Source organism: Coffea arabica, chromosome 11e (genome assembly GCF_036785885.1).
Source record: "Coffea arabica cultivar ET-39 chromosome 11e, Coffea Arabica ET-39 HiFi, whole genome shotgun sequence".
NCBI lineage: Eukaryota > Viridiplantae > Streptophyta > Magnoliopsida > Gentianales > Rubiaceae > Coffea > Coffea arabica.
Window position 1 is genome coordinate 47,987,310 of NC_092331.1, and position 22,258 is coordinate 48,009,567.

At 33.5% G+C, this 22,258-nt stretch overlaps 1 protein-coding gene and 1 non-coding gene across 2 annotated transcripts; both read right to left on the reverse strand.

Moving 5' to 3' along the window:
* Window positions 1-1,889: 1,889 nt before the first annotated feature.
* On the reverse strand, window positions 1,890-2,348 carry LOC140021329 (F-box protein AUF1-like). Its single transcript, XM_072072093.1, has 2 exons — window positions 2,178-2,348; window positions 1,890-2,033 (listed from the first exon to the last, which is right to left on the reverse strand). The coding sequence occupies exons 1-2, from the start codon at window positions 2,346-2,348 to the stop codon at window positions 1,890-1,892; spliced, it is 315 nt and encodes a 104-aa protein (XP_071928194.1).
* A 14,050-nt stretch (window positions 2,349-16,398) lies between these two features.
* LOC113707563 (small nucleolar RNA R71) lies at window positions 16,399-16,505 on the reverse strand. Its single transcript, XR_003452286.2, has one exon. It is a non-coding gene; the product is annotated as a small nucleolar RNA R71 (small nucleolar RNA).
* Window positions 16,506-22,258: the final 5,753 nt, after the last annotated feature.

A 22,258-nucleotide genomic window follows, 5' to 3' on the forward strand; every position in this document is an offset into this window, starting at 1 on the left:
TATAACACTTGCATGAGTAGTTAGGGATACCACAACCTAAGGAGCTTTCATTTGTTATTTTTGTACAAGTTCAGTAGGTTTCATTTTCTATAATTCATTGATAGTCTAAATAATAGAGAAGTTTTAGTAATACTGGTAATTGTTCACTCTTCCTCGTGGGATCGACCCGATATATACCCTAAACTACTAGTTGACCTGTATACTTGCAGTGAACAGGTGTAATTCGGTTTTTTTTTTTAACTTGTACGTATGTAAAATACCCGTCAACCCTCAACCGAAGATATATAGTTAATTTTTAATGATATATATTTGAACCCCGTAGAGGATTCATTGGGAATGAACTTCTCACAGCTTCCAGGCGTGTCTTTCTAATTTATTGTTCTACATAAATTTTTTATCAGACATGTCAATGAGTCGAATATTATTCAAATCCAATCCAAATCCACCATATATATTTTGGGTTTGGATTTAAGTTTTTAAATTCATACCCTACACAGAGCCATACCCTATAAAAGCATTATACATTTGAGTAGGGTCTAATTTTATATGATCCATACTTAAACCCAAACCCAAACTTAAATCCTATATATATATATATAAGAGATTTTGTACAATCGATTCAAAAGTTTTATATTGCATCAGGCTATGTTATAGATAGATTGTTTTTCCAGGATTTTTGAGTTTAGAAACTTGTTCTTTCGGTGATAAGAGATTTTCTAGGATCAGTTCACAAATTTCATATTGAATCAGGCTATGTTATTAACTGATTGTTTTTCCAAGATTCTTGAGCTTGGAGAATAATTCTTTCTGTGAGTACTCAAGCTTGATAAGGCTCGATTTGGCTTGATAAGTACTCCAGCCTTATCGAATCAAGTTCGAGCTTAAACAATTTCCTCACAAGTCGAGCTCAAGCCATATATTAGTTGCTCAAACGAGTTTGAACTCGAGTTCAAGTACCAGTATCACCTATCGAGTTCGAGATTCAGTTGAGTTTGAGTATAGCACTACTCAACCTCGACTCGACTCGTTTTCATCTCTAATACCAACTAGACTTATTTTATCGTTCATTTAAGTCCCAACACATTTTACTTACAGCACTAAGAGCATAGTTGATAAAATACAGGACAGATATAATACGAGATGCTATCTGTATACATATTAGACGAGTTTTTTTTCTCAAAAGTATGATTAAAATTCAGCATAAAAATACGTGTTCGGGAAAATTACTCATATAAATTCGTGCATAAATAGTATGAACATATTTGAAAGTTACAAAACTAAAAATATGGATAGATATACTAGCAAATTATCCGGATGGCCACTAAACTTTTGCAATCGTCGAGTTTTGATCACTCAACTATTAAAGTCTGGTTTTGGCCACTAAAATGTATAAAGTTAAGGCTCCAGGCTATTCTGTTAGATTTAGTCATTAAGTTTGCTGATCCGTTTATCTGCACAATTTCCAAGACAAAAGAAAGGGTCAATTTAGGAAGTTCAACATGCATCTTCTTCTTCTTCTCCATCCGTGCCTCGTATGTCAACCACCCAAAAGCTCTGCTAAGAATCTCTTTTTCGCTGCTGTAATTCTAAACTACGGCATTCCAACCATACCCAAACAAATCCTTTTCTTATGATACTTCGGCTGATGAAAGAGTTTCACTGGATTCGGAGGTCATTAAAATCTCTGAAGAATTCTGGTTGATGCTAATACTATTTTCTTATTGATGGATGCCATGGAGGAAAGTGCCGTTGAGAAGGAGGATGATTGAGGTTTCCTTTCTTTATAAAAAATAAGAAGTGTGGAGAGTTTGCTCAATTGTCAACGATACACTTAGCCAGAGGAGTATATCAAGCTGCAAATTTTCTTGCAAGTAGGTTGAAAAGGCATGTTAAACTCCTATCATCGTGGTGCCTTTTTCCAACCTCAGATCGCCGGAGGGGAGCTCGATTTGGAGACTCCGGATGTTCTCGAACCTGCGGAGGATCTGAGTGGGAGAGTTTTGAGTCCTAGTCGGGCTGCCAAAATGGGTATGCTTGTTTATGGAAATGAAATTATGGAGGGATTCAATGATGGATCGAAGGAAGGCGAGAAAGAAGGCTTCGCCATCGTCGTTGTCGGTATTGGTCGTAGAGATGACTCGGTCAACTCGGAGGAGGAGCGAGTCGGCTTAAGGAACCAGCGAATTGAACCTTTTGGAAACGGAGCGGCAACGGATTAGGGTTTTGATGTCAGAGATTTTGTTGAAGAAGTGGAGGACAATCGGATTAGGTATGGAGTCGAACCCGTTGGACTGATCGAATCCATAAGCCGGGTGCTTCACAATAAGAAGAAGAAGAAGAAGATGCATGTTGAACTTCCTAAATTGACCCTTTATTTTGTCTTGGAAATCGTGTGGATAAACGGATCAGCAAACTTAACGACTAGATCTAACAGAATGGCCTGGAACCTTAACTTTATACATTTTAGCGATCAAAACCAGACTTTTAATAGTTGAGTGACCAAAACTCGACGATTGCAAAAGTTTAGTGACCATCCGGATAATTTACTATAGTTTTCAAAGAATATGCTGCTCTCTTATACCAATCTTAAAATTATTTTCGTGTATGAGATGTTACATTTATTAATTTTGTTACCATATTGCTTAAATATGTATAATCTACAGTTATTATGTTATATGTGACTCTTATTTGTATATAACTCATAAACATGTCATTATCATCACTCAAATTTTAAAATTTTTTAAATTGAAGTATAATTTGCGAAGATGATACATTATAAAAGTTTATTACGTGTTTTGTATGGTTAATTGAAAAGTATAAGTATTTTTCAAAATATTTTTGAAATGCAGGAAATATGAATGTTTTTTGGAATGATATGTAAGAATGTATATTCTACGAGTATAATATTAGTATATACGAACTAGGATAAGAGAAAACAATAGGAACGAACTAATACTTCAAATATTTTACCCATTTTACATCCCGACTTTCTTGAAGCATTTTCCACTGGAAGAATCAATTCAGACAAATACCCTACCCCTATTTTTTTTCTATTTTTTCCACTAGTTGCTCAAATGAATTGTTTTGGATATAACTAAAATGGTTAATAATTGTAGAATACAATAAAATATCCGCACCACTTGTAAAACCTACCAAAGAAATCCATATTCTAAATTTCAAATTTTTGTCTACTAAGCATTTCATCAAGCTAAAAGAAAAATTACTAGGCATTTCATCATACTGAGTGGATTAAATTTTTATCATAATCACCTACAATCAAGATTAACATAACAATAATTTTTTCTAACGAACAAGAACTTTGTACAAAATGCTATGTATTAGTTATTAAGAATTTATCTTGCATAAATAAAGTTCCAAGTGAATTTTACATCGTTACACTGAATGCTCCTCATTTGCTTAAAAAAAATTCTCTTAAGTAAAAACACATGGATTGAAGATGCTAAAAGTACAGGAAAAAAGAGGAGGAAAAGAGCTAGTGTTGTACCACGGAAGTTCACGTACATTAAACATATAATTTAAAAATGTGATTATTCAGAAAAAATTTTGTGGAAATAAAATTATTTGTTATAAAAACTCAAAAGATTGGGTCTCATGGGACTCCATCGCAGTACCCAAGTATTCTCAATTCTTAGTGGGTATTGCTGGTTCTAGTCTCATATATATTAAATTTTCCCAACTAATCAAAATCTAGTAGAGTTTTAACTATAGGTTCAATACTTAAAATGCAAACAATAAGAAGAATCTAAAAACAACCCTTCATATTGTGTAACAAAGCGGTGCCTGTTGGAGTTCTCTCAATATTAACAAATGAGAGAAGGAAAGTTGATACCATTCTTTCCCAAAATTGGATTTTTCAAAAGGCAAATAATATTAGCATTCCCACAAAAAAAAAGTCTCACGCACTCTTTCTTTTCTTTTTATTGCATAAAGAGGCAATATTGCCCATTTATCAGTTGTGTCTATTCGTCAACTACTGCAATTGCCCTAAGGCTTCACGATTGCTATAAAAGAGTTCCTTTGCCTTTTTCGTCACTACTAAAACCATTCTTTCCCTACCATTGTACATTTTCTACAAATGGCAAAAGATTAAAATTGCAAAGGCCTACTAGATCACGTGAAACTGGAGGAAATCAATGATATTTGAAAACCACAAGTCTGGAAGAATTCCTAAATTTTATCTATTGCTTCTATCTTCCATAGGTAATATTTTTAAAGATTGATCTTTTTCATTATTTTTTTTGTTTTATTAGAAGCATATATGTTACAAGTTTGTGCATAACAATTCACTATTTTGATTAGAGATCTTTTTTTTTTGGATAGTTTAAGTTATAAAAAATAATATATTTGTAGAAAAGAGGTCAATTTGCAGTAGTATGCAAATATAGTGGCGTTTTTTGGATTGCCATTCTCAGGACAAAAATCTCATGTTTTTCGAAAATATTTCCTTGACACATTTTCAATGATTTTTTTACTTCATATAGATCACATCTAAAAAAGTGTTACAATATATCCTTCCAAAAAATGCAACCAAACAATATACTTCCATGATCAATCATACTAGTATTGCGATTATGAACCTTTTTTTACAGTTAGAATAAAAAAACTAAAAAATAAAAATAGAACCTAGACAACAAAATTGATTATGTGACTTGACTTTCATGATTGCTTGAAATAATTCTAATCAAGGTGAAGATAACTTGTAGTATTTCGGGTAATGTTTTTCAAAGGTCAAAAGGCACCAACGGATGTTGGTACAAGTGGAAGGCGTTTGCATCCCTTAACCATGAGGTATTGGGTTTGAAACCCATGGGGATGGAAAAAACAACGTTGGGAGAGCTTTCCCCTACAAAGGGCCCGACGTGGTTCGAATAGGATTAGTCGCAGACCGTAAAACGGATGCGAACACCTCTGGTTAATACCAAAAAAAAAAAAAGAAGGTCAAAAGGCTGTTTGGGTACAAAAGAATATGAGTACTAAACTATAGGTTTAAATTTAATTTCATTTAAATCAAAAGAAGGGAAGGATTTAGGCCTATCAGTTGGGCCATTTGAAGCGAGGTTTAACAAACTTAGGTTCCGCTTTTATAGTTAGTGTCTATTTGATAACATAAAAAAGTGCTGAAACTGAATTCATTCAGACATTCAGATGTTTTGGGTGTTTTGGGTGTTTGATAAATAAAAATTTTTTTGCTGAACTTATTAAGTGGTGCTGAGTTTGTATGTATTTTTTTCAGCACAAGAATCGTAACTGAATGCTTAATTTGATAAGAATCAAGAGATTTACTTCAACTACTTTATCTTATCTACCAAATTTATCCTTGTTTGTTAATTACATTCAAAATCCTTATCTAATTAAACAACCTGATATTTTCTGTCTAATGGCTTTCTACTTCTATTTTCTCCCTATTTAATGACTTTTTTACAATTTCTCCATGCTCCTCACATCTGTCTACTCTTTATCTTTTTTCATCTTTCTACTCTTTTATAATTTTGTCATTTTTTCCTCCCAATTTTTTTTATTGCTACCATACTCATCGATCTCAAATTCATTATTTCCAAGGTGAGTGACATTGATTATTTGTTGTTTTGCTTCAACATTTTTCCATTGAAGTAATTAAATTTCTATATAATTTGGTGTGAATTTAAAACTTGTTTATTGCAGCTTCCTTTTGCTTATATTTGGACTTTTGCTTCCTTTTGCTTATATTTGGACTTTTCTTATCAAACTCTGATTTAAAAATATATTTGCACCGATATTTGGACTTTTCCATAATATATTTCTTCTTTTATATTACTTTGATTTAAAAATAAATATTGTCATTTTCATACCTAACAATTTTAAGCTAATTAAATCATAGGTTCTATTTCCTTTTTGTATTAAAAGATAGAAGGGCAAAATTGTACAATTTAGCTTATTAAGCATTAAGTTATAAATGTTTATCAAACAGTATAAATATGTTCAGCATTAAGATTTAGATATTCATATGTCTCTTTTCAGTGCTTAATATTCAGCAAATTAATTGTTTCAGTATTCAGAATTTAGAATTCAGATTCAGTTTTATCAAACGGAGCCTTAGTATCACTTTCGGGTTTCGAATTATGAGTTTTGGATTGATAAATGTAAAACTCATACTTGACTCACAAAATATTCAAATTGTGAGTTTAATTTAGACCTAACTTAAGATCACTTATAATTCCTTAATTTCCTTAATATAATTACTATAATTATTAAGTTTTAAACTAATTTAATATCCACAGGACCACAACATTAAAACTATACAAGAATCGATAATAGTTCATTAAAAAATATATAAACCAAAGAAATTTTCAACAATAATGTATCCAATTAATTCAATGTACATGGAAAATAGTAATAAAATATGATCAACAGTCAATATATCTTCAAAGGTCCTCAATTTGATTGTACTAAGATTTGTCCTTAAAAATCTTTTGACATAATTTTGTATATTAATATTCCTTATATATATTAATATATTTTGACAAATAACTCATAAGTATTAGTATTATAAATTTAGATATATAATTATATATATCAAAATATGAATATTATATATATATGCATATTAATGGGTTGAGCCTATATCGGGTTTGACCTTAATAGTGTCCAAACTCTGTTCACATTTAATTTCGAACTAATATTCAGACCCAATTTCAATCCAACTCAATGAAAGGTCAGGCCCATCAGACTTTTTCTTGGAGCCAACTTCAAGCTGACCTCGCCCCATTTATAGTCCCAGAAGGATTGCCTCAGATTTTTGTGCTAATTCATTTCCCTCTCGAAATGAGTAAGAAAGGGAATTTGGGGATCAGATGATTAGAGTGGGAGCTTGCTTGGTTGGATAGGTTAATTTGGTATTTTTTTATCATGACATGTGTTTTATTAGATATTAGGAATATGTGAATTTGCCAAAACTTATACTGAATTTTAAATCTTTCTATTACTACTTCTCAAAATTTTCCAAAGAGAGACACAAATTTGACTCTCAATGTTTGACCTATATATCAAATTGGTCCATAATATATCAGCCAAAACAAATTTGGTCTCTAAATTTTCTGATTTTAACTTTACATTTTTAGTCCCCAATGTTTGAAGTTTCAATCAATATGGTCTCTTAAGTTTCTAGTTATAGTTAGGGGTTTTAAAATGAAAAAAAAAGGTGTGAATTGAATTAAATATATGACAAATGTCGTCCAAAATTGCTATAAAATTTCATAAAAACACTTTATAGCAACATAATAACATCGTTGAACTTGAAGATTTTTTTTTGAATAAGTCACAATCAAATGACAATATATACATAATATATAAAATAAAAAGGAAAATTCTAGTATTAATATAAAATTTATTATCATTCATGCTAGTTCTTGCATGACTTGTACATATAGGCCTTAAATTGTTATAGTTAGGAATTGTAATTATAAAAACTAGCAAACATAAAAACTAATATGAAGTGCTTTTACTCATTATGGGTGAATTATCAGTTAATTACTGCTTGTATAAATCAATAATCACATATATAATACCAAATTTGTGACCAATTATACCAAAGGGAAGAAGTATATGAGACATTAGTGGCATGAATAAATGCAGTAAAAAAAAGTTTAATTAGAATTGCTAGTACCAATTTAAGACAATTGTGTTGTAATTCGCATCTTGTTTTATCCTAATACCCTCGATATCACTATTGAAAATTTAAGCAACTAAAATGATTAAAATTTCAAACATTAGGGTCCAAAAGTACAAAGTCAAAATTGTTAAATAACAGTAATTAAATTTTGACAGTTAGTCATTGTTGAGTTTTCGACAATGTTGAATGTACCTACTACCAAAAACTTTGAGAACCAAATTTATTTTGATCAAAACATTAGAGATTATTTTAGTGCAAATGTTAAAAATTGGAGACTGCAACTACAACTCTCCATTTTTTCAAAAGAAAAATCTATACCATTTTTTTGGTTTTATTTTTGTGCACACATGTGATTTTTTTCACCTTTGATATCACAAAATGATCCAAACCGACTGACATCAGTTAATAGATTCAATTATTAAAATGACTTTGTGAATTGTGAGGGTGGTAATATGTAGAAAAATTTTGTTTAGTAGAATTTGGGTAATAGGAGGGTGCGTTTGATAAAATTAAAGTTTGAAAACTGAAGTCTAAAATTTGAATTTCATTAAGTTAAGTTGTTGAATTGTGAAGTATTAAGCACTGTTTTAACTCAATTCAACAGTTAAAGTTAATGGATTCATATATTAACATATTTAAACGCATTTGATAACAAAAAATTACACATCTGAATTAATTAAATGACACTGAATTTTTTAGCCAAAATTTACTTCAAAAAATAAAATGACACCGATTTTCTAGGTAAAACTTGTTTCAAAAAATAAGTGATGTTATTCATTTATCACTTAATATGATATATACTCAAATGTATCACATTTAATACTTAACAATTTAATAACTTAATAAATTCAAATTTCATATTTAATATTTTATTTTGAGAGCAAGTTTTACCTAAGAAATTCAATATCACTTAATTAATTTAGACATTCTATTTTTTATTATCAATGCGTCTGAAGACATCAAATCTGAATCCATTAAGTTTAAATACTGAATTGGGTTATCAAAGAGGGTCTAAAATATTTAGAATAAATCACATTTTATTAGTAAAGTGGAAGAACTAGGGTAAAAAAACTCATTTGCCATACAAAAGAGGGGGCGAAATATAAATATAGATCTCATCTGCCAAACAAATTGCAACTCAATAATACTGGAAATGAAACATGGGACAGCAAAAACAAAAGAAAGAGCAAAAGAATTGGAAAAAGAAGCAATGAAAGTGGAACTGAAAACCAAGGAGGAGCTGAAGCCCTGGGAGCAGCACTCTACTGTCATCACCATTCCTCGTTTTGACTACAACGCCCCTTCTTCTCTCCTCAGTCATTCCCACTCCGGATTCCTCATCACCTGTCCCATCAGTAAGGCCTCTCATCCCATCTCTTCTGTCCAGAAAGTTATGTTCTTTTTTTTTTGTTATTTTTGTACTTTATTGGCATTTAGTTATGTAATTTGCATCTGGGTTTTTGAAAATTTTCAATTTGATTGTTTGGGATAGTCTGGGCAGTGTGGTGATTGATAAAAGTGCTTCCTTTGTTATGTAGAGAGGGAGAAGAGTGCAACACAAGAAGCCATGTCAATTCTTGAAAAGGTAATGAATTCTGCTGGTTTTGTCTCTTGTCAGTTCTCTGGAATAATTTCAAAATAAGGAAATTTTAGATATAAAGAAAATTCATGCAGACTTGAGAATCAGGACGGTTAAATTGGTTTAGTGAACTTGGTTTTATGGGATTCTTAAATTCTGGGCAAGGTTGGGAACTTGGGGTATTTGTAAGTGAACAAGGGTATAGCGGACTTGAATTACTGGTATAATGTGTTTGCTGCTGTAATTGTTTTGGTTTGAGATGAAGAGTAGCATTGTTATGGAATTGGTTTCCAAAGAAAGAGATGTTTGAATGATTAAGCATAAGTAAACAGCGAATGGGATGGCGACTAATTGATAAAACTGATGAAGTTTGGAGAACTGGGTGAGCTATGCAGAAGATAGGCACAGGCATGTTGTGTTGTTCAAATGCATTAGGTATTAAGAGGGGGGGGAACAAACAAACCAAAGTTGTTTACCGTTTTAAACATGATAAATTTTTGGAAATGAAGAGTAATGCTAATGGTCTTCATTTGCGAGAATAATGGCAAAATTATGCACACAACACTATTTGCATCTGTTGAACTTAGTCTAGGAAAAACGTTTATGATTTTTGGGTTCTAAATATGATTAAGATTTCCGTTTGCAGACAAAGAGAAGGATAAGATGTCAATTATCCTGCCAGTAGGTTATTAACATATGAGTCTAGTAGCTGGTTTCAAATTTTTTTGCATATGATTTTCCACTTCATCCATTTATTTGTAGCCAGTGCATTTTTAGGTCACAGATTAGTATGGTTTAGTCCTTGTTTACAAGTCTTATTCAACTTTTTTTGCTTACACTCTGTCGTTTGTCACTTGGTTCAATCGAGTGACTGCTTAAGTCTGCTGTGCCTTCTTGAGTAGATGACAAGATTCGACATCCAAAATGCATCACTGGTTAAATTCTTTATCACTCACAGCTTTCCAGTATATATATATACATATGAGTTACCAATTTCCTTGAATTTGAAGAGGGTTATGGATACATAGTAACCTTAGCTTAAGCTTGAGCACATAACTCATACAAGTTAGGCACAAATTCACCTTACTAATACTAAACCTTTGCATTGTTTTCTTTGAAAATAAATCAGAAACAATAGATCAAAGATATGCAATATTTTTTGCCATAAGAAAAAATTTTTAAATATAAAAGCAATTTAATAAGTGTATCGTTCTATTTTTCTAAAGAATGACATGGTCTTAAGCGATCATATTTCTGGAAGGAGAAGACCATTATTCCAATTTTGTTAGGCATTTGAGACCTCAGATATTATATGCATGAAATATATAGCTGATTGCCAATCATCTATTTTGAGTTCTCAAGAAATAGATATATAAGCTTCAGTTTGCTCTTAACATTAAAAAGGCATTCTTCATTGCAGTAGCTTTAGATAATTGTCTTTCACTCATACCTAAAGGGACTTGTATAGGCATGAGATGTTGCACTCTTCTAGGGCCCAAATAATAAGTGGAAAATTTAGAGTTAGCTTAAAATCTTGTGGCAGACAACTTGTTTGGTATTGTTTTTGGATATATTTACACCAGAAGCCAAGCGTTGCCGAGGCTTATCCCTATGTGAAAGAAATGAATGAGTTTCAGTTATATTTGAAGTCCTCTCCAAAGCTTGTATCATTCTTATTTCTTTGACCTCTCTTGTTGCAAATGGAGGACAAATAATGAACCAACTTGGAGAATGGGGAGGTGTGCATCTGGTGCTTGCAAGATTCTATTCTTTTGACTTCATTGAGTTTTTATAAAAGCTGTGTGTGCTGAATGTTTTCTTAGGGCTTCAAACTGATGTTGATATATTGATACATTATGTGTTCCATTTTTTTTTATGAATGCCATCAATATTCACGACTGATGCAACCAATGAAGAGTTTAAGGGAAGAGTAAATTTTAATATTCTTGGGAACTTGGCTGAAGATCCAATTTACCCATTTTGAAGAATGGGTAATCTTTTTAGGATCTCGAGTATTTATTAACAATTTAAATTCTACATATTTCAGTATACTTAATTTATGGTGCTTTAGTAGCTTATGGGTATTTTACGTGTTATGGGTATTGGGTAAACTGACAGTGAAGGACACTTCGGCCGTTGTTTGAGACCATAGGCTTATTCATTGAGTTTGATGGAAGGGCTTTTAATTGAAATGTTGGGATTCGTCACCTCAATTTCCTGTCATAAGATATTCTAGTCCCCAGGGCTGTGCTGAAGCCCAGTACATATTGCATGTACTATTGTACACATACCCAGGTTTGTTAGGCCATCCGTGAAGGAGTTATTTAAGTTATTCATTGGTGAATTTGTTATGCATCTTTGTCTTGGAAGTGATGTCCTAAACCTTTGTGTCATATGTGGCTTTCTTCCTGACTTTTTACTCTCATCTTCCATTGCATGTGGTTATTTTCTTTTCCTGTCCTTGAATATACACCAATGAGATAGTAAGAGTTGAACCTATCTTCCCCACTGTCAAATAACATTCAGTGTTAAAAGCTTGTGTTCAAATTTTGTATGAATGAGTTTGCAGCTTTTAAGACTATTAGTTAAAAGAGTCCAGGACATTTTTACTGATCAGCAGACTGTATAAGTCAGAAGCTATTTTAGTGTACTTCTAATGGATTTCAAAAGTTGGGGAAGAGCTTTGTTATCTGGGCATGGGTCTTAAGCTTGAAGCATGCTCTGTGTTGTTGGAATAGTGAGTTGCTGAATTTGTGCACTAAATAGGGCTCTAGGATACAATTGGTGCAGAAAATTAGAACAGGAGTAGGGAGGAAGAAATTTAGAAACCGTTGCGTCCATGGGGATACTATTTTGTACCAGTTCTCCTTTTCAAACTACCAACATAGAGATCTGATATATCACTCCTACAGTGGACAACCTTGCATATTCTCCAAATCTCATGTTATTTTCATATGCATCAATAACTATCTGTATTCTTCTACTTCCATCAGTTGCAAGTATAGAAGACTTTTATATCCTGATTGCTGATTGAAACCTGAAGAATTCCATGACAACAGAAATATCTGCGACCAATCGAACTATTGACTTTTAAAGATGAGAATCCTTCTGAATCCTCCTATGGAGACAGGAGAATTATGTGTCAAATATAGATAATCTTTTCTTGCTGGCTATGCTATGTAAACTGTTTTCTCATCGAAACTGTTTTCTTGCTGGTGGTGATCTATTGTCATTACTTACTTTTTCTTTTCATTAATTTTTTACAAAATTTGATTGACTTTTAGCACTTTTGATCTTAGATGAATGCTTCTTTCTACAACTTTTTTGCTAACCAGGTTCTATCTTGATAGTTGTGTTAGTTTATGAAATCTTGGTTAAAAGAGTGACAATTAGCATAAGGATAATCAGAAATTGATTGCACAACAGATGGTCTAGGGGCAGAATACTCGAGTTTGGGAGCAATTCTGACATAATTGTTTGATATGATTATTAGTAGAGAAATTGCAGTTTAATGAAATGTAATTCTTGAAGATAATAGCCTATGGCTTTTATATACTTATGCTACTGAACTTGTGCAGAATCAGCATGCATGATATTTCTTCACCATCTTTTCTTTTTTCTTTTTCTTTTTTTTTTATACATGATCTGATTGATTCATCCAATTTCATATATCTGAACTATCTCAATGGGAAACCTGCTTGCATCTAAGAGGTGTAAAGTGTAGAAATCAGCTTGGTGTCTTTGTTACCTGTAATTGCAGTACATTTTCTTACATACCTTGTTGTGTATGTAAAATGAAATAAGTTAATTCAAGTCGTGTTTGTGTTCTGTTAGGTAATATTTTTAAAGATTGAACTTTTTCATTTTTTTTTCTTGTTTTATAACAAGTTTGAACATAACAATTCAATATTTTGATTAGAGATCTTTTTTTTTGGATAGTTTAAGTTATAAAAAATAATATATTTGTAGAAAGAGGTCAATGTGCAATAGTATGCCAATATACTGGCTTTTTTTGGATTGCCATTCTCTAGACAAAAACCTCATGTTTTTTGGGAATATTTCCTTGATACATTTTTCAGTGATCTTTTTACTTCATATAAATCACATCTAAAAAAGTGTTACAACATACCCTTTCCAGAAAATGCAATCCAAACAATAGACTTCCATGATCAATCATAGTAGTATTGCGATTAGGAACTTTTTTTGCAGTTAGAATAAAAAAACTAAAACAGAAAAATAGAACCTAGACAACAAAATCGATTATGTGACTTGACTCTCTTGATTACTTGACATAATTCTAATCAAGCAGAAGATAACTTGTAGTATTTTTGGTAATTTTTTGAAAGGTCAAAAGGCTGTTTGGGTACAAAAGAATACGAGTACTAAACCATAGGTTTAAATTTGATTTCATTTAAATCAGAAAAGCGAAGGATTTAGGCTTTTCATTGGGCCATCTGAAGTGAGGTTTAACAAACATAGATTTGGCTTATATAGTTAGTACCACTTTTGGATTTCGAATTATGAGATTTGAAGTGATAATTATGAAACTCGATAAGGGTTTATTTTACGTATTTTTTAGTGCATTTTAGTAGTTAATTCTGGTTTCATTATTTAGTTTTATAACTAAAATAACTAGATTTTGGTAAAAATATACATTTTTTGATAAAAGTGGCTAATATTGCATTTTCATTGATTTTAGTGGTAAAAACTTCATTTTTATGCAGGATTAATGATTCAATCACCAAATAATGTCAAGTGAGGTGAAAAATAGTTAATTGGTGATGAATTCAAGTGGGTAAAAGAGAAATGAAGTGAAAAACGTTCAAGTGAGGAAATGCAATTCAAGACAGTTTTGACATTCTTCGGTATTTCAACTATATCTCGAGCTACACCTATCGGATTGAGGTGATCTTTGTACCATTTTAAAGCTAAGAAAGAGACCTACAATTGGTATGAAGACATCGAAATCCAATTCTACTGTTTTCATGGACAAAAAGTCGAAATACAAAAGCTGCATTCTGTGGTCGGAAATTGAAACAGGGGTTTGACCAGGTGATAGTATTTCGACCATATCTCAGGCTACAGAACTTCGATTTGGATGATTCCTGAAGCATTGAAAAGCTACCTTAAAGGGCTACAACGTTTGTGTTTTGTACAAAAGCTAGTTTGCCCTTCATCATAGAGAAAATCGTAGTTGAACCAAGGCCAAGTTGAAAACGCGAGTTGATGCCGCGTTTTGTGTAGTCACGTTTGTAGCCGAAAATCGGCAATTTGCTCAGCCATTTCTCTTGTGTTCAGACTACTTTCCAGCTATAAGTTGCCAGGGATTTTGGTGCACGTGCTTCAGTAGACAAAAGGGCAGACAATAGGCTTATTTTCAAGTCAAAAACATTGGTTATTGACTATCTTAACAAACTTCAGATTTGGGAATCAAAGGGTGGAAATTTGACCAGTGGAAAAGGAGCTTTTGAGCTGTTTTTATGGAGAGAAACAAGGGGAGGTCAAACATGATACGTAGCCAGATTTTCTGATAGAAAAACTTTCTCTAGCTAGTAAATTTTACAGAAACACTTGGAGGCTTCATCTTGTAATCATCTAGTACAAGACATAGGAGATTCTTGGAGGGCTTCACCATTACTTGGCTAAACTTTTCTTTATCTTTCTTGTACTTGTAAACTGAGATGTTTTCCATTAATGAAGTTATGAGTTTGATTATGATATCATCAATGAGTAGCTAAATTTCTATATCTAAGGAGTAGATGAAACTTATGGCCAAGTGATATGAATTGAATGTGATTTACACTTGTTGTATCTTGTATTGACTTGTCTACTTGTGTATGCTTGATTACTTGTTGTTGTTTGATCACCAATAGCAGGTTTATAATTGTTATTACTCATTGAGAAATGGTAAAAACAATGGAATAACATGAGTGGAGTTTGAGTTGTTAATTCATGAGAATAGAATTACACTCAAGTGGATTAAATCTGCATTTCATGCATGAACAAGAGCAGTTTCAGTTTTCACCAAGAGATTAGGGAAACTAAGCTGTTTTAGACCAATTTTATCATGAGAATGAAGTTTTGGCAATTTTGGAAATAAATCCCTGGTTAAATAAGAGTAGTAACAAGTGTTAAGTTCATTCATTTGGATCATTTATGTCATAAGTGGAATCTACATCCCTAGATTCAAATATTTGGTGAATGTTTCTCCAATTGTGATATTGCAATTATCTAGCTAAGGATTTTAGATAGTAAAAAAATTGTAGTTAGATTTAACTCTGAATTTTCTGCTCAAATATATTGTGAGTCTAAATAATAGAGTAAATTAGGATCTAGTAATTGTTGAAGTTGCTTCTCGTGAGATCGACCCGATACATACCCTACATTATGATTTTGGCCTATATACTTACAGTCAAATGGGTATAAATTCTGATTTAACTTGCATTTGTAATAAAAATCTGTCAAGTTTCTGGCGCTGGTGCCGGGGAGCGGCAATATTAGAGTCTAATCATCTCTATTAATTTAGACATCTTTATTTTTATTAGTTGAGCAGTTTATAGTCAGTTTTTGACAATTAAAACTGCATAATCTCTCGTATTTCTGTTTGTAGTGCATGCACTAGGCATCTCGAGAAGTTGCACCTTTAGATCCATAAATTGAGAGGACACTATGGAGATAAAGGAGGCATATACTGCATCAAGAGGAACAAGAGGTTTGGCAAGCGATAGAGGAAATTTTGATAGAGTTACCGTTTGAGGAAGAAATGGAGGAAAACGAATCAAAGAGACGAGCTCTACGAGATTTTGCTTTACCGGAGATACAAGGATCTCAAACTAGCATCGCAAGACCAACGGTAAATGCTAACAATTTTGAGATTGAACCATCACTGATTCAAATGGTTCAACAATCTCAATGTTGAGGTAATGCTACCGAAGATCCAAATTCTCATTTGTCAACATTTCTTGAAATCTGTGATACAATTAAGTTTAATGGTGTTAGTGATGATGCAATTAAACTTCGATTGTTTTCATTTTCGCTAAGGGATAAGGGCAAGGTTTGGTTACAATCTCATCCTCCAAATACTTTTACTACTTGGGCTGAATTAGCTAAGGCTTTTCTTAATAAATTCTTTCCACCTAGAAAAACTGCTAAACTTAGAATGGATATAACTAGTTTCTCTCAATAGGAAGGAGAGACATTGTACGAAACTTGGGAGTGCTATCGGGAATAACAACAAAGATATCCTCAACATGGTCTCCCTGATTGGCTAATAGTCCAAACATTTTACAATGGTCTCACCTATCCACCAAAGACGCATGTAGATGCGGCAGCGGGAGGAGCGTTAATGGAAAAGTCAGCCGAGGAAGCTCAACAATTGATTGAAGAAATGGCTGCTAATAATTACCAATGGGCTAACGAACGAGGTAATACAAGGAGAACCGCAGGTATGCTTGAAGTAGATACCTTGAATATGTTAAGTGCAAAGATGGATAATGTGGTTAAAATGTTTAACGGGCAAGTTGGTTCTAGTTCTAACCAAGGAGTAGTTGTTGCGTGTTGTACTAACTATGGAGGAGACCATGATGATTCTATGTGTTCTAGCAGCGAACAGGTTCAATATCTCAACAATTATAACCGTCCACCCCAAAACAATCCATACTCCAATACCTATAATCCAGGGTGGAGAAATCATCCAAAATTTTGATGGAAAGATCAAGGCAAACAACAAAGGCCAACTAATCCGCCCGGATTTCAACCGAGGCAACCACAAGCTGAAACTAAACCAAGTTGGGAGATCGCAGTGGAAAAACTTGCTAAGGTGACTTCGGATAGATTCGAGCGAGTTGAGGAGCGGTTGGACCAATTGGCTGGGATGTACAGAAACTTGGAGGTTCAGGTTGGTCAAATTGCCAATATGATCAACAACAGAAACCCTGGTGAATTGCCGAGTAAAATCGAAGTGAATCCGAGAGAGCATGTCAATGCAATCGCTCTTAAAAGCGGTAAAACGGTTAAGGGACCTAATTTTGAAAATTCAGGTGGTGAAAAAGACAAGGAGCAAGCAATCGAAGGGGAGAAAGAAAGCCGAAATGATCATGTTGTCATTGATATTGATGCACTTCCTCCCAAATTAAATTCTCAGTTAAATTCTAATGTGATTCCTTTTCCTCAAAGGTTGAAGAAATATGGACAGGATCGGGAGTTTGAAAAGTTCTTCAAAATATTTAAACAATTACACATAAACATTCCTTTCATTGATGCCATAACACAGATTCCCTCTTATGCACGTTTCTTGAAAGACATCATGTCAAGAAAGAGAAAACTTGTAGATAATGAGATGATAGTATTAACGGAAGAGTGTAGTGCACTGATTAAAAACAAACTCCCTCCTAAATTGAAAGATCCGGGAAGCTTTTCTATTCCTCGCACAATTGGTCAATTGCATTTTTCTAATGCTTTATGTGATTTAGGTGCAAGTGTGTCACTCTTGCCACTATCGATTGCTCGGAGGTGGGGACTTCAAGAGCTAAAAGCTACCAATATCACATTGCAATTGGCGGATCGGTCAATCACACATCCAATGGGTATTCTGGAAAATGTGCTCATAAAGATAAGACAATCTATAATACCTGTGAATTTTGTTGTCTTAGATATTGCGGAAGATGTGAGAATACCAATTATTCTAGGACGACCGTTTTTAGCTACTGCATGAACTATAATTGATGTGGAAAAAGGTAAGCTTTTATTACGGGTTAATGGTGAGGAATTAGAATTCAATTTGGGTAATAAAGAAGGGAGTATAGAGCCTACTGCTCTTGTTTCTAATATGCCATGTGATGACAAGGTTAACCAAGAAAGGAACGAAGAAGTTACATATATAAATGTCCTTGGTACTGACTTTCATGGTGTAGGAGCAAGGGAGGAGAAGATAAGGATGGAAGTTGGCTTAATAAATTCGTGATTCCATGAAGAAAGTAGAGAAAAGTTGAGCCAACTCGAAAAAGACAAGCAAATTTCACTCCAAGGTGAAGTCGAACCTTTATATGACAAGTCTAATACTCCTCCTTGGCATTTGAGGAAATTGGACTATGGAGATCAATGCATGACTCACCACATGGTAGATTGGCTCGGGAGTTTCGACCCGTGAAAGAAAATTGCTCCCTAATGTTCTAAAATAATCCGAACCTGTAAGTCGAGCCAACGACTATGAACGAAAGCGCTAATTGGAAGGCAACCCAATGTTTAAGTTATATATATTAAATTGGAGTGATTTTGTGTTTAATCCTTGTATTTTATTTGATTTGTTGTTTTTACGTTATAGGGTTGGCATATGGAAGCAAAGATGACCATTTGAGGTGAAAAAGGTGAACTTTGATCAAGCAACTCAACCCCTTGATTCGCGTTAAAGGTGTATGTGATCTGTTAAAGAGGGGTAAAATGCATGTTTTCATTGTTTTACATGTGCACACATTGATAAATTTGGCAAACAAATGATCTATGATGCATTTTGAGTGATTGGGGTACCATTTGAAATTTTGTAAAAATGAATTTCTGCTAAAATTCGCAGCAGAAAATGCGTTTTTCAAGAAAACGCGCTTAGAAGTAGTGTTTGTACAGAATCGTATTTTCAATTCTGCACTAGCAGAACAGAAAACGCGCCTTCAAAACGCATTTTGAAGGAAATCGCGTTTTCACGTCTGGCTCAAGATAAAAAACGCGCCATGGTAAACGCGACTTTGAGTCGCGTTTCCTCTCAGAACCGCGTTTTCAATACTGCAACTTTTGGGAGAAAACGCGACTTCAGAATCGCGAGTTGAAGGCGTGTTTCTACTCGCGTTTTCTGTGTCCGAATATAGCTTCCAAAAACGCGATTTCAGTTCATTTTTTCCTTCTTCTCTGGAAATTTCAGTCGCGTTTCTCTACTTGCTCTCAACCCCAATTCACCAATCTTCATTTTTACTCCATTATCTTGCTAGAAATCATCAATCCAACACATATTGAGCTTCATACAACCTTTATAACCGATTAAAATCCAAGAAAAACACCTAAAATTAGGTTTTTAAGGGATTGAAGATTAGGGTTCTTAAACTCTAATTTCTTCAATTGGAGGTCATTTGAAGGTTGTTTCATAGGGATTTTCACATATTTAGTATCACCAAATATCTTTTTACGTGATTGAGGTAAGTTTCTTCATCAAATCTTTGTATTTTAGAAGTTCATTTTTTCAATTTCCTGAGCTTTCTGGCATTTTTTAATCTCGAATTTTTTATGATGAATGATGATGTTTTTGACCTCATTGATGCTTATTAAGGTTATCTATACATGATTACATGTTCAAATATAGTGATTTGATGATTAATAATTTTTATTTTTTTTAATTGCTATATTTAGGCTAAAATTAGAAAGTTGGATTAAGATTTTTTTAGCCATTAATGATCAATGATTATGGTTAATAATGGCTAGTGGATGATGTTTTAGCATGTGCATTATGTATAGTGAGTAATGTGGCTAATTTTGTGGGATAATTAGTTAAATTTTGGCCTAACCATGATTATAGCTAATTGCACATTATTGTTGTTAATTATACATTGCTATAATCATGATTGATGCTATTTTCACTGATTGGGTCATACTTGTTACATATCTTGCTTAAATTGGTGATTTTGGTAAATTTTTGGCATTAAATATGACTCTTCTTGTATGGTCCTATAATTAAATTATTAGATGATTTATATCTTTAAGAAATAAATTTGACAATTATTTGGATCAATTCAAGATTTATTTCCAAATTATGAACTGTGTCCTAGTACATGTGGCTAATCGCATTTTTTTTATTAGGTACTATGAGAAGGGGAAGCAGAGTGATATATTCCTCCTCTAGTAGTAATGAGAGGGAGGAGACGTCACCTTCACCACCACCAGTTATCCAACAGCCGGGTGAGGGCACCTCTCGTGGAGCGGAGAGATCTATGTTTGACAGTGCTAGATTCAATCATCGCAGGAATCAAGAGTGGCATGAGGAGCATGCTAATTTGGAGTTCTTGTTCGAGATACACATTAGTCCAGAGATAGAAATGGTGTATCGCATCTCGGAAACTTTTGCTTAGCTTGGGTGGGCTCCGATTCTCACCCTACCAGACCATTACTACTCCAACTTGGTGCGAGAGTTTTACGCCAACATTGAAAGTAAGGCGCGTCACAGTGGTGAAATGGTTGAGTCGTGGGTGCGTGGACGACGAATCGTCTTGTCACGTCAAGATTTGGCTGCTATTTTGAGATGTATAGATGACGGACGTCCAGTTGATTTGAAGAAGGAGTTTGTTCCCCCAAATAGGAGGTGAGATCCATCATTGGCCATGGCCAGATTTGGCATTGAGTACCAACCTTTTCGCTCTACGAGGAAGGAGACGATATTGGCAAATATTTTCGAACCTCGCCATCGTCTCCTTAGTTATATGATGGCTCACAATGTTATTCCCAAAAAGACGGGGCACACAGAGGTTCGCAAGAGTGACATCTACTTCCTTGATTACATGTTCCATAATCGGAATTCTCTTTTTGCTCGAATTTCCCTGCCGAATATCATCATTAGCCACATTTGGTCTACGGCGAGGCGTAAAACAACTTCTTTCAAATTATCATTTCCTCGTATACTGACTTTGATCTTTCCATTTTTTGAAGTCCGGTTGGAAGGCATGCGGCGGGAGAATGTTCCACCGAAAACTGAATTATCGGTTACTACTCTCCGTCGACTTGGTATTGGCACGGGAGAGATTCCTCGACCTGTTCAAGAGTAGAGACAGAAGGCTAGACATGGTCGAGAGGAAGCTGGACCTTCTACTGCGACACCCCCTCATCCTCTGCCACAAACCAATTGGCAGTGACTCTTTGGTCGCTTGGATGACCTTGAGCATCATTTAGCCAGAATAGATACTCGCCTAGACTATATTAAAGATCATCTAGGCCTACATCCACCTCCCATCGATGATGATGAAGATGACAATGAACAGGATGATTGAGGCCGCCTCTTTGGATGACTTTTCTGTTACTTCCTTGTTTGCTTTTTATTGTTCATCTTTTATTTGTAGGATGTTTAACTTAAGTGTCTATTTTGAATATTGGAACTTGTGGCAGTTACTTGTAGCTAGTTGCTTGTAGATGGTTGATCGGTCGATGGCTCGTGATTCAAGGATAAACTGGACCGCATCCATCTCAACTGGGGAGTAACTTGTTCCTACTTTTATTCCTTTTCTTTTCTTTTCTTTCCCTTACACATTGAAGACAATGTGTATTTTAAGTGTGGGGGAGAAATTGTGTGGTACTTGTGATTTTTCAGTTGTGTTTGAAGTTGGACAAGTAGTTGGCTTAAATGTTGTTTATCTTGGGTTTGCTGGCAGGAAATTTAGTCCACTTTTAAGGGGAAATTCTGTCAAAATTTTTCCAAAACCTTATACTTGTATATATAATAATCATAATAAATAAATAAAATTTTGTCAAATATCCTTTTGAAATAAATATAAGTGGTTTTGAAACTTCTTTTTCTCAATTAATTTGGAAATAACTATTATGTGATTATAATTTTTACATTTGTAGGAAAGTATATTTAGTAAAGTGGAGAAATTTATGCCTATATTTTGCATATTTGATGAAATTTCTTCTTCTTATTTGAGTTTATAAGTTAAGGAAGTAATATGGTCAATAAGTGTTATTCTCTTCTCATAATTATTCTTTAGAGGGAATTTTATTATTTATATATATATGAAAAAAAGAAGAATAATAGTTATTCTACTCCAATGGTTCTTGTACTTAGTAACCGGGAGTCTTCATCTACAAATGTCGACTTTCGCGTAAAACGGTACTTGAATTAAGAGTATTAAAAACAACTTGAATATGTGAAATGTTGAGTAACCGGCGATCTTCATCTAAAAATGTCGATCTTCGCATCAAAAGGCATTTTTCACAACTTAAGTAGTGTTTAGCTCTAATATATATATATATATATATATATA

Excerpts from the sequence above, each read along its gene's own strand:
- LOC140021329 (XM_072072093.1), bottom strand. The coding sequence starts at position 2,348 with ATGCATCTTCTTCTTCTTCTTCTTATTGTGAAGCACCCGGCTTATGGA. Across the intron at positions 2,034-2,177 it reads CCAAAAGGTTCAATTCGCTG|CATACCCATTTTGGCAGCCC; the intron begins GTTCCTTAAGCC and ends TCCATAAACAAG.